Source organism: Oryzias latipes, chromosome 5, assembly GCF_053564925.1.
Source record: "Oryzias latipes strain Hd-rR chromosome 5, Olatipes_Hd-rR_3.1".
Classification (NCBI taxonomy): Eukaryota; Metazoa; Chordata; class Actinopteri; order Beloniformes; family Adrianichthyidae; genus Oryzias; species Oryzias latipes.
The window spans coordinates 7,624,270-7,638,678 of NC_136241.1; the positions used below are offsets into that span (position 1 = coordinate 7,624,270).

General features: G+C 43.9%; 1 protein-coding gene across 1 annotated transcript; it reads right to left on the minus strand.

The window, feature by feature from the left end:
- Positions 1-2,712: 2,712 nt before the first annotated feature.
- On the minus strand, positions 2,713-13,553 carry fam83c (family with sequence similarity 83 member C). The gene is made up of 5 exons (XM_004068720.5): positions 12,663-13,553; positions 9,707-9,874; positions 6,393-6,517; positions 5,030-5,263; positions 2,713-4,595 (listed from the first exon to the last, which is right to left on the minus strand). The coding sequence occupies exons 1-5, from the start codon at positions 13,167-13,169 to the stop codon at positions 3,854-3,856; spliced, it is 1,776 nt and encodes a 591-aa protein (XP_004068768.1). The 5' UTR covers positions 13,170-13,553; the 3' UTR covers positions 2,713-3,853.
- Between the last annotated feature and the right edge of the window lie 856 nt (positions 13,554-14,409).

Below are 14,409 nucleotides of genomic sequence, written 5' to 3' on the forward strand. Positions count from 1 at the left end.
TTCATGTAATCCATGGACACCAGTGAGGATCACAAATCATTGAAGAAAAAAGGTTCAGAGCACTGTCTAGTGGGTCTAGATGACCCCACTCCCGATTGTTAAAGTGCCTAGGATAGCACAAGGGTTAAGAAATGAAGGTCAGTCAGTCCAAAAAATTGGGAAAACTTTGAAAGTTTCCCCAAGTGCAGTCACAAAAAGCTCTACAAAGAAACTGGCTCGCATGCGGACCGCCCCAGGTAAGGAAGACCAAGAGTCACCTCTGCTGCAGAGGATAAGTTCATCCGAGTCACCAGCCTCAGAAATGGCTGGTTAACAGCAGCTTAGATTAACCCTTGTGCTTTCCTATGACCCCACCCTTACTTTAACGTGTTATCCCTACCATGACAAAGGTGGATAAAGGTGAAGAGGATTTCATGTAATCCATGGAAACCAGTGAAGATCACAAATCATTGAAGAAAAAAGGTTCAGTGCACTTTCTAGTGGGTCTAGATGACCCAACTCCATATGTTAAAGTGCGTAGGATAGCACAAGGGTTACAGACCAGGTCAATGGCACACAGAGTTCTAGGAGACTGTGTGAATCAGGCCTTCATGGTAGAATATCTGCTAGGAAACCACTGCTAAAGAAAGGAGACAAGCAGAAGAGAATTGTTTGGGCTAAAGAACACAAGGAATGGACATTAGACCAATGGAAATCTGTGCTTTGGTCTGATGAGTCCAAATTGGAGATGTTATGTTCCAACCACTGTGTCTTTGTGCGACGCAGAAAATGTGAACGGATGGCCTCTACATGCCTGGTTCCCACCGTGAAGCATGGAGGAGGAGGTGTGATGGTGTGACCGGCTTGTTTTTAAGCCCCATGTCTACAGTGGTGGCAGATCAGAGATTAAAAAGCTTCTGTTGTAATGAAGTCAGGATAATCAACAGGTTGAGTCCTTGGGATTGGAAACTTCCTGAGGAATTTTAAAGAACAACAAACTCCTGTTGAGGATTTTGATTGATCCTCCTAAACCAAAACCTATTGAGTGAGGACATCGGTTGGTCAAGTGATATAATAAATAATAGCTTTTTCTGCTGACAACCAAAGAAACAAATGTACAGAATTGAATGGACACATGTTCTTTTCGTCTCTGTGTTTTTTGCAGGAGTAATGTTTAAAGCTAGACAGAGGAGTTTACAGATGAGGAAATGCTGAGAAGTTTCAAGAGAGGCTAAACGGAAACCAAACTGTCATGGTCTTCAGGTTTGTGTAGAATTGAAGAAACAGCAATCCCAAGGTCGGCATGAAGAACAACAGTTGGAGGACAATGGCTGTGAGGCAGGAAAAGCACGGCATCCTGCAGATAACAGCTGGCAGGAAATGATGCGGTTGTATTCAAACAGGATGTTGTGTTGTGATGCTTTTTAATAATAATATTTTGTTGTTTTTTTGTCTTCTTCTGAACCCCTGCAAGGTTGAAAGTGCATTACATGCCGACGTCATTGTCAGTGTTCTATGGGGCTAAAAGGGTTGGGGGCGGGGGTGGGGGTGGGGTCACAGAACAGACACTGTTTCACACTCAAATGTTTTTTTCATTAATACTCATTTTTCACAGCTGGTAAGTTTTGTCTGTTTCTTTTCTCTTAACAGAATGTTTGACTAGAGAAGCCAGATGATAGTATGCCCCCCCCACCCCTGTGGGGGCCCTGTGTGCACAGGAGTAGTGGTGACAGAGGACTGAATCTGTCAGCAAACAAAAGATGAGCAGAAAATGTAAACCACCAAGCAAAAGGGCAGGTTCACAAACGAGTGTGCTTCTTTAAAAGCAACAACTAGTTTTTTTTCACGGCACTGTTTCTAAAAATTGACCTCCTTGGATCATTTGACTTTTAATCAAAAACAGTCATGTTCACATTTTCCATTCCTATATTATAACCAAAAGTTTCTTCATTTACATAAAGAAAGGGTCCTTATGTTGAATGTAGATTTAAAAAGACATCGACAAAAGGTTTAAATTATCATATCATAACTAGCAGCTGCATTTCCAGAAGAAAATTCAGGGTTGAATGCTATATTGCTGAATGCAAACGAAACTTAAAGGGTAATAATTGGCACAAAAAAAATGTAAATAAAGAAATGATCAAAGTTGACCATAAATAAAGTGAAAACAGTACAATAACTAAAAAGATTTGTAAAGAAACACAGAAAGATTCTGTTTGGGATGTAACGTGTTCCCAGCAGTTCAAACCCAGTTTGGAGGTTTAAGGCGCTGTTTTGTGCAGAACCTCTTGGCTTGCATCGCCTGTGCTGCCCACGATCCGGGGCTCGACTTCCCGACAGGAGCCCAAACATCACAGGGAAAGAAAAACTTCTTAATTAAAGACTTCCTAATCTCCAAAACCTACGCTTCCCTGTCAAAACAAAAAAACTGCAAATCAATCTGTCCATCCATCCTGACATCTTAGGGGTTGCTGGAGCCCTTCCCTGTTCAGGGCAAAGGGTGTGAAGAACCTGAACAAGATACCAGTCCAATGGGATTCCAATGCCTTCACCTCCTGAGGGTCGAGTATATACCTTTGTTGTACCTCTATTGGGAAATTTAGTCTGTTAACAAAACGAGGCACTCAGCTACTCAACATGACAAACTTCAACCACAAGAGCAACTTTCACACAAAAATCCAATTATGTTACCTCTTCCTATAGAGAACAAAGTGCAAAAACAAAACAAAAGTATTCAAGTCAAAAGCTTTTATTTTTCCAAAAAACCCAAATTCCCAACAGTCTGTCCATGTAGTGCAGAACACAAGAGAATGGAAAACTGCTAACAAGTGCTGTCAGGCTGAAAAAAGAAACACATCAGGACAGCAAAAGACTGGAAACATGGAAATATGACAAATACACAAACACTTACAGAGATATTAAGACTTCTCTTTATTGCTTAGTGCCACCAGCTGAAAGTCAACACTTTGTTCTCCTGAAGTTTTTCTAGAAAGGTAGTTTTGTGAACCGGCATTTGTTCACTGGTTTAAAGGCAAACGATGGATAAGGAGCTCCACATGTGCTGCAGACAATTCTGCCAACTCCAGACTTTTACAGCAAAACCCTTCTTTACACACTAATCCTAGAACAGTAGAAGTCTGTTCAGGAAAATTCTTATTCTGGAGGCGTTGCAGTTCATCCCAAAGGTGACCAGAACTGAACAAGCAAGGCTCATTTTAATGCCAACCTCACACATCAAGTGTTTTATAGGATTCTGAAAAGACAGAAATGTATAACTTTCCAGTCATCAGAACTTCCCCTCATACGCACAAATAGCTCTAAAATACAAAAAGAAACAAAATAGTGATCAAAAACTACCTTGTATTTGTGAGTTTAGGACAAGTGTTCTATCACTTCAGCTAAACTCTGAGAACGCAAATACTCACAAGTTTCACAATTTTTTAAGAATATTTTAAAACTTTCCCCCCTCTAATGTACAATTTTTTCTGATGTGTTAAAGGTGAGAACGAGTCTTTCAAGATCCTAACTGTCTCAAAAATGGAAGGTCTGGAGTGTTGTAGGCACAAATTCACAACTGTTCTTCTGCAGTATCCTTACTTTTGTTTCCAAAAATCAGGGTACAAACATTCTTGTAAACGCTGAGAACAAATGCTTCATGATCCAAGTACGTGTGGCTTCTCCTGACATGTTCAAAGAAGCAGAATCAAGAGGAAAACTTTGCATTTGAGCCAATATGGCAGTCGCTGGTGCTCCTGATGCTATCAGAGTTCTGAAAGACAATCAAGAACATTTCACTTGTGAAAAACAGCAGGCAGGTCCTCTCTGATATGCACAGAAGAACTCTGGAGTTTTACTGAGAAGGTCACTTCTAGCATTAATTCGTGCTCTTCAGCTCGAAGCGGCTGTACACCGGCTTCGGCCTCCTGTTGTACTGGTTTACCAGTTCCAGTTTGCTGTGACCCAGCGTCATTCGCTTATTGTCGTGCCGGTTCATGAAAGTGGCTGGAGGTGGGGGACTTTCTAGCTCAGGCTGAGAAAGATCTGGCCCCCCCCAGGGTGAGGGGCCATGAGGGGATGGCGACCTACAGAAGCTGTAGGAATCTTTGTCCTTTGAGAATGGTTGTGGGAAGAGCTTGTTGAGAAACTGGTTGGAGGAAGATCTCTGCTTGGGGGCGAGTTTGCTGTCATTTACCGGGGACGGTGTTTGGGCATTGGGGCTCAGGTTTGAGTTGGGGGTGCTGTGGTACATACTCTGTTTGTTGTCATACAGTGTTAGTCCCTGGATTTTTGAGCTCACACCACCAATATTAGAGCGCTTGCCGTCTGCAGAGTTGGGCTTGTTCCAGTCGGTGGCATTGGGCTGAACATACGCTGGAGGAGAACGCTCAAGAACTGGTGTGTGGCCCACAGCTGCGTTGGCAGGACCCCGTGCGGCCCCGGCGGTTTGTCCTCCATCTCTCCTCTGTGGGCTCAAATAAGATGAAGTCACAGGCTCCTTCTTGTCATTTGTAACTTTAAAGATTGCATTTGAAGCCATTCCAGGCGCCATTTTCACGCTGGAGACACTGTTACTTGAGTGGCTGCTAGAGTTTTCAGAGCACGCCCTGTCCCGGGGTCTGCAGGAAGAAGAATAGCGTGGGTTAGCATCTATGATGGCAATCGTTGGCTCCAGAGAAGTTTCCTAGCTTTTAAAGACTTTGTGTTTAGTAGTTTTTAATAGTGAATGAATGCACATTTCATTACGTGCTTTAGAAAGTTAAAGTCTAAATGCAAAAGAACAGTCTGGAAAACTAAGTGAACCTGAACCGTTTATGTGGAAATGTAGGGGTCTATAAGCAGAGCTGCTTATTTGTTTGAATGACTCATTAATGTTAGTAGATTGATAAAACTAGAAGGTTCCATTTGTCAAGGACATTTAGAAGGCCATTTACAAACTATTAGTGTCCTTTATACTATATTTAGAAAGCTTAAGATTAGATTCAGTAAATATAATTGACTGTTGGGAATGTAGGAGTCATAAAGTCACTGTAAATGTTGAATGTGTTCCTACCTATCAGCAAGTAAATCCAGCCCCAGCCCACGGCTGGCCCCCATGGCTGGACTAGTCACTATACTTTGGTAGGAGGGGTAGTAAGGCATCCCGTCTTCATCAGGATTGTAGAAACCGTCGATGATCTGTGAGTCGGCGTACAGACACCGAAACTCCCGGTCAAAAATTTCAGTGAGGTGACCTGAGAAATGCATCACCATGTTGGTGTGAACCTGAGCTGACAGCCAGGTGAAGCTGGGGAGAGAGGACAGTAGAGTGAGAACTGCATCAGCCCCATCATCAAACGGCTGTGTTTCCAGCTAAAATAAAATCAAGTCAATGAAGAGTTCTGAGGGAGAAGAGCTGCATCATCACTGTAAAACCACGTCTGAAGAAGAAGGTCTCACAGCTCCACAGTGAGACCATGCTCCTAATCTATACTGAGGTTGATCATCAACAGCAGGTTTGTACCATTATTGTGAAATCAAAAACCAGCCTTTGAACTGTTAGCCAACTCTGATGTGATTTATCTTCATCGGTTCAACTGATACCCAACCTGAGCCAGAGTTTCCATCACTACTTCATGTAAAAGGGTGAGGCACTGCAGTGACTAAACGTTCCTCACTTGTAAAAATTGTAAAAATCGGTAGGCAAGCCTGAATCCATCCCGAAACAGATTTCTGATAAGGCGCACTATGAAGGCCTTTATTCGCTTATACCATGAACACCTACGACAGAAATAAATATTCAGTCAGTTGTTAGTATTTCTTTTATATGTTTTTGATTAGATCGCTTTTTAAAAAAAATAAAAAGCAGACATTTTGTTACGTGGTAAGGGTTAGGGTTTTATATGCTCAGAAATGCAGTTTTAATCTAAATTTTCTTCACAAATGTCCGCCATCATCAGAGAAATACTAACAGAACATGTTAAAAACACCATTTACAACTGCCTAGCTTTGCAGTTTCCTACTGAAGAATAAAAAGTCCTTCCAAGAGGTTTCTAGATTTCTAGATTTAGAAAAAAAACGTACAACAGCCAAAACAAACACTTAAAAGGTTTTTTTGAGCTGTGATGTAAGTCCAAGAGGAGGTGTTCATGCATACTCAAAAATACATAAAATACATACATGCACATGCACATGCACACACACACACACCTATTTACAAACATATGCATAAAAACACACCTACAGACACACAATCACAAAGGTATAAACACCAACAGATGAGTGTGTGCGAGTTGCCAAATACTGGTACCTATTGTATTTCATAGCAGCCTCTTTCTATAAACACAACAGGTTCATTTTGGACCAATGAAGAATGTAAAATGCATTGCAGTCCTAAAGTCTCCTTACAGTAGTACATTTCTGTGTGCGTTTCTCACCTGTATGAGCCAGCGATGACCTCCTCACAGTCAATGATCATGAACTTCTCCAGTACCTGACCGGTGAACTTCTTGCCACTCTTGGTGCAGTATGTGTCACCACAAACACTGCGGAGGCGCATGTTCTGCACACAGACACACAAACACACCATTAGACATACAAGCAGCACACTCATTACCACCGCTACAGGGACCAGTCAGCACTTCCAGAACCAAGTTCAGAAGACCCACAAAAAAACCAAACTGAAGATTTGGAAGACTGCTGGAATACAGAAGCTTTACGATCACCTGAACAAAGACGAGAAGAGACGGGAGAACTTGGACTTGCACTCTACAAACAAGGTCCCACCTCGTCTGCAGACCATGTGTTCACTAATCCTAACCTGTCTCTATCTGCACCAAAAGGCTTTCAGGTAGAACTGACAGAATTTTCCAAACAGAACAATATTTGCTAAAGTTTGTGGAATAAAATGTAAAGTAACCCATTCTTTAACAACCAATTGAGAAACAAACCTAGCTGTGATAGATTCTGTTGAATATATAGCCAAGTCCTCAAACTAAAGTCTACCTCTTCAACATGTGATATAACCCTTACTGAAATGATGAGAAAGGTTTTCTGGTGACACTCAAAAAGCTCAATGCCTTTCCTTGATATGTGTAGCGATGGTTTCTGGATGAATGTTATAATGAATTCTGATGATAAATAATAATGATGTGCGATAATGACTTTGTACAACCGATACCCGATATTCTCCTGCCTCTTGTAGCCGATATCGATACTCAACTGATATTTTTTAAATTCTTGTAAAACTCTTCGGCAATGGTCACCTGCCAAGACGCTTTCCTTTTTCTTTTTTTCGAATGAGCGCTAGCAAAGCGGCAGCTTTGTAGTGTGGCGACCTTGGGGTTAGCTCCTCCTATAGCCACTAGGGCTCATGAGAAGTGGGAAATCTTGTGCGTGTGGAATCCCTAACCATAAGTGAGGGAGCTGTGAAGAGAAGTGACTGTTATGTTGTTACCCCATTTGTGTGTGTATAAATTAAATGGGCTTAGATACTGGAAAGGAGATTGGACAATCTGCTTCTCTGTCTACCTCTCCCTCTCTAAGGCTGCTCAGGTTTGTGTGGAGTATGGGGTACGGGGCAGCTTCCCAACAACGCAGCCCGTTAATTGATAGCTTGGCTCTCATTTCCCCGTTATGAGTGACCAGCTGGGTCTTAACAATATTCTGTCCACACTACGGTTGGGCGATGTCCCTTAAATTGGCAGTTGACGATGTTTGCAGTAAAACATCGGGATGGACGATGATAATGTCGGGGGGGGGGTATTTTTTTATTTTACGTTATCATATCATCATTATTTGTTAATTTACTTTATTACTCTATTTCTTTTATTTCCCAACTAATGATTCATCCGCGATGATCCAGTATAAACTGAGGGAAGTGACTTTAACAAAAAAAACAAAAAAATAGAAAAGAAGTAGTCCGCTCCTGCACTTGAGTCAAGTGGACCGGTGGAACGGGCGACCGTGTCTCTGAGCAGAGCAGCCGGACTTACAGCTTTGTGTTTAGGGGAAGGGAGGATGCTTTGTTATGTGTGGACTATGTGTGGGAGACTTCGGACTGTGATCCGTCCCCTAGCTCTAGGTGAACGAGCTGTCGAACTCAGGAGAACCGGGTCTCTCAGTAGAACCGTCTCTCCGAGCAGAGCTCGGACCGCCAGCTTGCACAGCGGCTTTGGGGCGGTGTGTCAGCTTTTCAAAGCAGAAATGTCGCTAAGTCCTTAGAAACCGTTCAAACAATCACGTGGATTTGTGTTTCCAGTCATGTCCCGACAAAATAAAGGCTGATGTTCATCCAAAGCTAATGTTGTTAGCCTGTGTTAGCCTTCTCCTAACCCTGGCTTCTTCCGGCTCCGTTCTTCCACAAAAAAAAGCACTGACCACACGGATTAAAATTAAGATGATGAGCGAACAGGTGCTTCATAATAACCATAACAATAATGAAAGCACGACTAGAAGATCATCTCGTATATTACCGAGCTGCCAGAAATCTATGTTTGTGGCACCTTGGCTTGTTTACAGCGGAACTCATGTCTTCTTCTGGTATTTCAAACACTACTGCGCATGTGCGAATGATTTATTCCGACCGAAAGTATGACCCATGTGAACGTTTGTCATGATCGGAAAAAGTTTTCCGGGCCCATGTACACGGTTGAATTCTAATCCGACCATTGATCCGATCAAGATATTTTACGGTGGCTTCCATCGCGATGTCAGTCAGCCATCACGATGGACGATGGCATCAGCACAACCCTAGTCCACACATCGTGGTGGTGAATTTTTAAAATGACTTGTGGTGTTAAAGCTTGACCTTTTTTTCCCTCCCTCCTGCAAAACACATTTTGCAAACAGCGAGCGAGTCTACGACATAGTAAAGTAAACCCACACGGGTGAGAGCTGCGCCATGTTGCAGGCAGAGGTCTTTGGGGCAGGCGCCGAGAGGTGATGTCACTTAGACGCTACAGAAGTTTGCAGGATAGGCGGGGTGAGCAGACAAGTTGTAAGTATCCATGCTAACAACAAGTAAATACAGAGTGGTGAGTGAGAAAGCGACAGCAGTTTAAGCTTATGGTTATCGGTCCATTTTATCCGCAAATTTTTTTTCTTATTGGAATAATTGGCATGACGTCATTCTGTTCATTATCAGCAGATATTATCCTGCAACCCTAGTAATTAATGAGGATTACATGTTTATTACATACTGACATTGTGAAAAAAAAGTTTACAGTTTCTACTTGATCTGATCAGAACCAGATTATGACAACTGTGCAAAAATATAAAGTAAAAAAAAAACTCAGTAGGGGTGTGATTGTACAAGTTTACTTTGTGTGCTAAAATACCCAACAGCAACATCTGTACAGGCTTCAGCCAGCAAGGTCAAGCCAAAAAACACAGAACAGGCACGGATGGGTGCTGGACCTGTTCCCCACACTGCTTCTGCTTTTAGGCTTCTTCTTTTTGTAAAGATAATATTTTGGTGTGTCATGTGTCATTGTTCCTCTGACACACACACACAAGCACACACGCATGTGACTCTTGTAAGTTGAATGACAAATAATCTCTGTAAAAACAGCATCTACTATTTCAATTGAAGCTTTTCAGTCAGATTTCGGACAAAAAGCTGCAGTTGAAATGCAGCTTCAGTGGGGCTGATGCTAAACTGTTTTTCCAGCAGAGATGGTGCAGAGAAATCTAGAGCAGACCTGCAACATTGTCTCATTTTTCTGTCTGGCAGCAGAGCCAAGGTACTCACACTCAGGTGGGAGTTCTGAATGTCCAGCGCTGAGCACATGTCTGTGAAACTACAGAGGCTTCGCTCGTCCAGCAGGATGTAGACGGGGACTCTCCGCTTGTTGGACGCCTCCATGAGGTCACACATCAGGTCCACATCGGTGAACACGTCCATCACCACTGCGATCACCTGCAGAGACGGCGGAGGTCACACTGTCACACTTTCAGAACAACAATTCCAGGCCAACAAAAGATGAAGAGTTTCTCATAACTTCAGGCTTCAGCTGTTGTCCCATTCTTCTACAACATCAGCTCGCCGGAGCTTTTGTTTCTTTTCACAGTTCAGGAGCTCCAATCCTTCTTCGTTTCAATCTAAGGCAACTTTCTCTTCCTTTCAGTTCTTAAGGTCGTGTCACACAGCCCCTACCTCAATTTTGCACATTTTCCACGCATGAAATTTGTATCTTTTGTGATACATGAGTGACATACGTCATTCATACGCGTTTCTTGCGTTCATCAATCATCGATGTGCGCAGATGCCCGTCGAGGGTTTTGGTCGACGGTCTTTACATGAATTCGGATTTTGAGCTGTTCAAAATTTTGGGTCGGTTGTGAATTACGCAGTTTATTCATATTTTACGTAGTCGATACACAATTATTTTGCAAATCTTACACGATTGTGCAAGATTTTTGTGAGATGCATACGCAAATTTGTGTCTATCCACGACTGTTAAATGTATGTCTAACAGACTTTTCACACATGTACCACCAATATATTGCTCTTATATTGCGTGTACGGCACACATATTACGTTAAAATGACATAACTTTGTGATACACCTGTGAAAATTTCACCAAAGGACCACAATTTTCCTCACCTTTTCCATGTATATTCACGTTTGACCAACTTTCATTCATGGAAAATGTGCCAAATGTATGTAGAGGCTGTGTGACACGGCCTTGAATCCCTGATGTCCACAGAGGCATCTTTATTGTTGCATAGTTTAGTCTTTATTTATCTATGAGCGTTTATTTCAAAATTTACGAGAACCATTTCAGAATGACCCCCACAGGATTTCAGCCTCATTACAAGTCTGTCTTCTATGCTCCAATGGGCAGCAGTGACCTCATGAACCGGATAAAAAGCACCGATTTAGCCAAATGTGTCCCAACGTGGATGCTGTTACACTCAGATACATGATGCGGGAATTTCTATTTGTAGGTCAGAAAACATCTATAGACTTTAAATGAATTGATTTATTTTTTTCTAAGTCAAAGTGGTTTTGACCTAAACTGAAACTGACATTCAAACCGAAAGCCTTTTTCTAAACAGCTGCTGGAAATCACATGAATGAATGAATCAGATTTTATAGATGCATGAGTCAGTAAAACATACTGGTTTACTGGCATGAATATAATTTATGACACTGGAGATGTACATAAAGAAGCAGGAAGCAGCTTCAACGTGGAAGTCAACAACCTGGACACCAAGATGTCTTTAGCCGGTGGAACGCATGCATGTCATTCTAGATTGTTTTTTTAACAAAACTTCTAAAAGTCACCTTTAACAGTTTAATGAGAGAGCTGGCAAACCTGATGGATTAACCAAAAGTTGACTTGAACCTTCTTAAAGCTCTGTGTTTAGGTTGACTGTGTTCTGACAAAGGTTTCGATGGTTCTGATGGGTGGTGGACTCCCTATCAGACAGACAGCAGCAAGGAGGTCAAAGTTTGTTGACAGTCGACTTCTGTCAAAGAGCCGAGTAAAGATAAGAGACTCTCCAGCTCACAGGCTGCAGATGAAGCTGTGACCAGCTGGCTCCAGACGCCAGGCTGAGTCTGACATGTGAGCGAGAAGAACGGCTTCACAAAGAAACTCCTGCACTCTGAACAGGAGTATACATAGAAAGGGGAGCCGTGACTCATGCAGCGTGTGCTGGATGGACTGTAGACCAACTGAACTTGTTCTGTGATCACCTGCAGATTGTCTGACAGCATCACAGCCACAGGTATTTGCTCAAGTTAAGCAGCAGCGTGTGAATCAACAACCGCCTCACACACTACAGGTGCATGCACGCCTTTCACCTGCGGGCTAACGATTTAATAACGCTGTTCTTTAGTGGAAAAGAGAACATGGAAGTGAACCCCAATCAACCCTACCGACCGGAATACCACGAAAAGACAGCAAGTTCCAACACCACAGAGATATTCCTAAACCAACCGGCTGAAAACAACAGCTGGTGAACACAGAAACGCTCTCATGCAGCTAAACATGACCACAAAGAGACAGAGGAACAGGAATATTTCAAATTAAAAGTTGACTTAAAGGTAAAGCAGGATAAGCTCAGTGACACACTTTGGCCTTAAAGTGAAATGGAGGATGAACTGCAAAGTAGCAAAAGGAGGATCCCAGAGAGAAACAACACCAGGGATGTGTTTGTCTCTGCCAGCTGGTGTGTGTGTGTGTCCTTTTTTACAGCGTGTCATCTGTGACCCCCTCCGGTTTCACCTGGTCTCCCCAGATCTCCACACTCCTCAGGTTCCTGCCAGCCTCCCGGGAGGAATCCATGCAGCCAAACACATGAACTGCAACAGTGCTGCATCCTAACAGCTTTTTATGCAAAATGCCACATAAACTGCATCCGTCTGTCATTTGACTTTCCTAAGGGTTATGAAAAGATGAAAAGGTCTCCCTTCCAGCCGTCTGCAGGCCCTGATCCAGAAAAAAAAACAGTCTGGAGGGACTGGAGGCCAGCTGGAGAAGCAGCAGCTCCAAGAGACTGAAGGAGCTGCTGCTCTCAGACTCAGAACCGCCTCTTTTTTGTTATAAGTCCAACGCATTTCTTAAGGATTGGGAAAAGTTCGGCCCTGTCTGTGGTTCTCCACAGTCGCTGTGGAATATAACTGTTCTGAATAAGGGAACTAAATGGTGCTGAGGGCCCCTGCCTGCGCTCGCGGGCCCTGCTGTGTGACCCCTCACCTTTTTGGCCTGGTTGATCAGGGACCTGATGATGTCTTTGATGTTGTGGGACTTGTCTCTCTGGAAGTAGATCTTGGTCTCGGACGGCGCGTATCGCACCGGGGCTCCGGGCCAGCCCAGCTCCAGCAGCGGGGGCTCCTCGTCGGACATCATGGGGAAGTAGGTCCCGGAGGTGAGCTCGGACACGGCGTCCCCGTCCTCGATGTCGCGCTCGGTGAAGCCGTTGCTCCCGGAGCCGCAGGCCTTGCTGGCCACATGCTGGGTGATGTACTGGATCTCCGGCTGGGACAGGAAGTTCACCTCGCGCTCCTGGACCAGAACCCTGCGGTACTCGTTCTCTCCGTGCTCCAGCAGCGCGTCCGTGGCCAGTCGCGCCGCCTCGTTGTGGCTCAGCTCCAGCGTGGACACCTGCCGCCACGGGTTCTTCACCTCCTCCAGCCGGGACGCCAGCTTCCCCAGCGGCTTCCTGCCACTGGTCGCCGGCCGCAGCTCGTCGGAGGCGAACATGGCGGCGTCGCGGTCAGCAGGCGGAGGATTAACGTCGCTGAATAAATAACCAGGATGATCCACCTGAGCCTCTCGGGTCTCGGGTTGCAGCAACAAGACAGCGTCTACGAGGGGAGTTGGTCAAACAGCCCGGATGAACGCGCGCTGAGGAGCGCGTCACGTCAAGGGGTCAAACAACAGTCCCGGTCTCTCAGGGTCCCGGATCCGGTCTCTGCGTCTGCGGTTCCGGGAGTCCTTCTCCTCTTCTTCGAGAGTAGTGCGTGAGCAGGTATGTTTTGCTTTGTTCTCACCTGTTGATACCTACTCTGTCATTGGTTGACAGCGTGGGCAAAGCCCCGCCTCCTCCCCTCGTTTCCAAGCCTACCAGGTCGCAGTGAGGGGCGCATGCGTGATCCAGCCTTTCAGAATAAAAGTCAGGGCTGACTGAATAATGGAATTACCCAACAGTCATGCTTGGAAGTTGGACCACAAGGGTCATCATCATAGACTGTAAATAAGAACTGGACAGGTCAAACGTTGCACTTCCCTATTGATGAGTATAGTTTTTCTCTAAGTTGATTTTTTTGTATCTATCATTTGTTAACTTAGATTGTCCCCTGCTGTTCATTATTTTGTGTTAGATATTATAGTCATTGCTTTGTTTTGGACGCACCTGTCTATGTTCTGTAAATCTCTTTATATTCAATGAAGCTAAAAAAAAATCTTTCCCCTCCCCCCTGGTGATCCAAACAGGAAGTGGCTCAGAGAGAAGCTAAAATCCCATAGACTTCAATAGAGAAATAAAAATCTTTTACTCAGTCGTTCTATTATTCAGAACAACCATTCTTGCTCTGAAACTTTGTTTGACATCTTCATGCTATTCCTTATTTTTTTCCATATTATTTTTTTTCTTTATTGCAAGTTATTCAGGTTCTAAACTGACCAATCAGATGCTTCATTATAACTATGAATGGCCCACCTCTGACTTATGACTGACAGATTCTCCTGAGCCACTTTCTGTGGAATGGGATGCTGACTTTGATCAAGCTAACTCACGATTGGGACTGTAGTTGCCCTTGAAACGTAACTCAAACCGACTCAGGCCAATCACAGTCGCCTGGCTCCAAATGGGGGCGGCCGTATCACAGAAAAATGGCAACTGACTTGGCTTCATTTTGCTGGAACAAGGGGTAAAGCATTTTCTCTGGGTGACATCACACCCGAGTGTGTCCATCTTGATACATAATCTATGATTATCCTG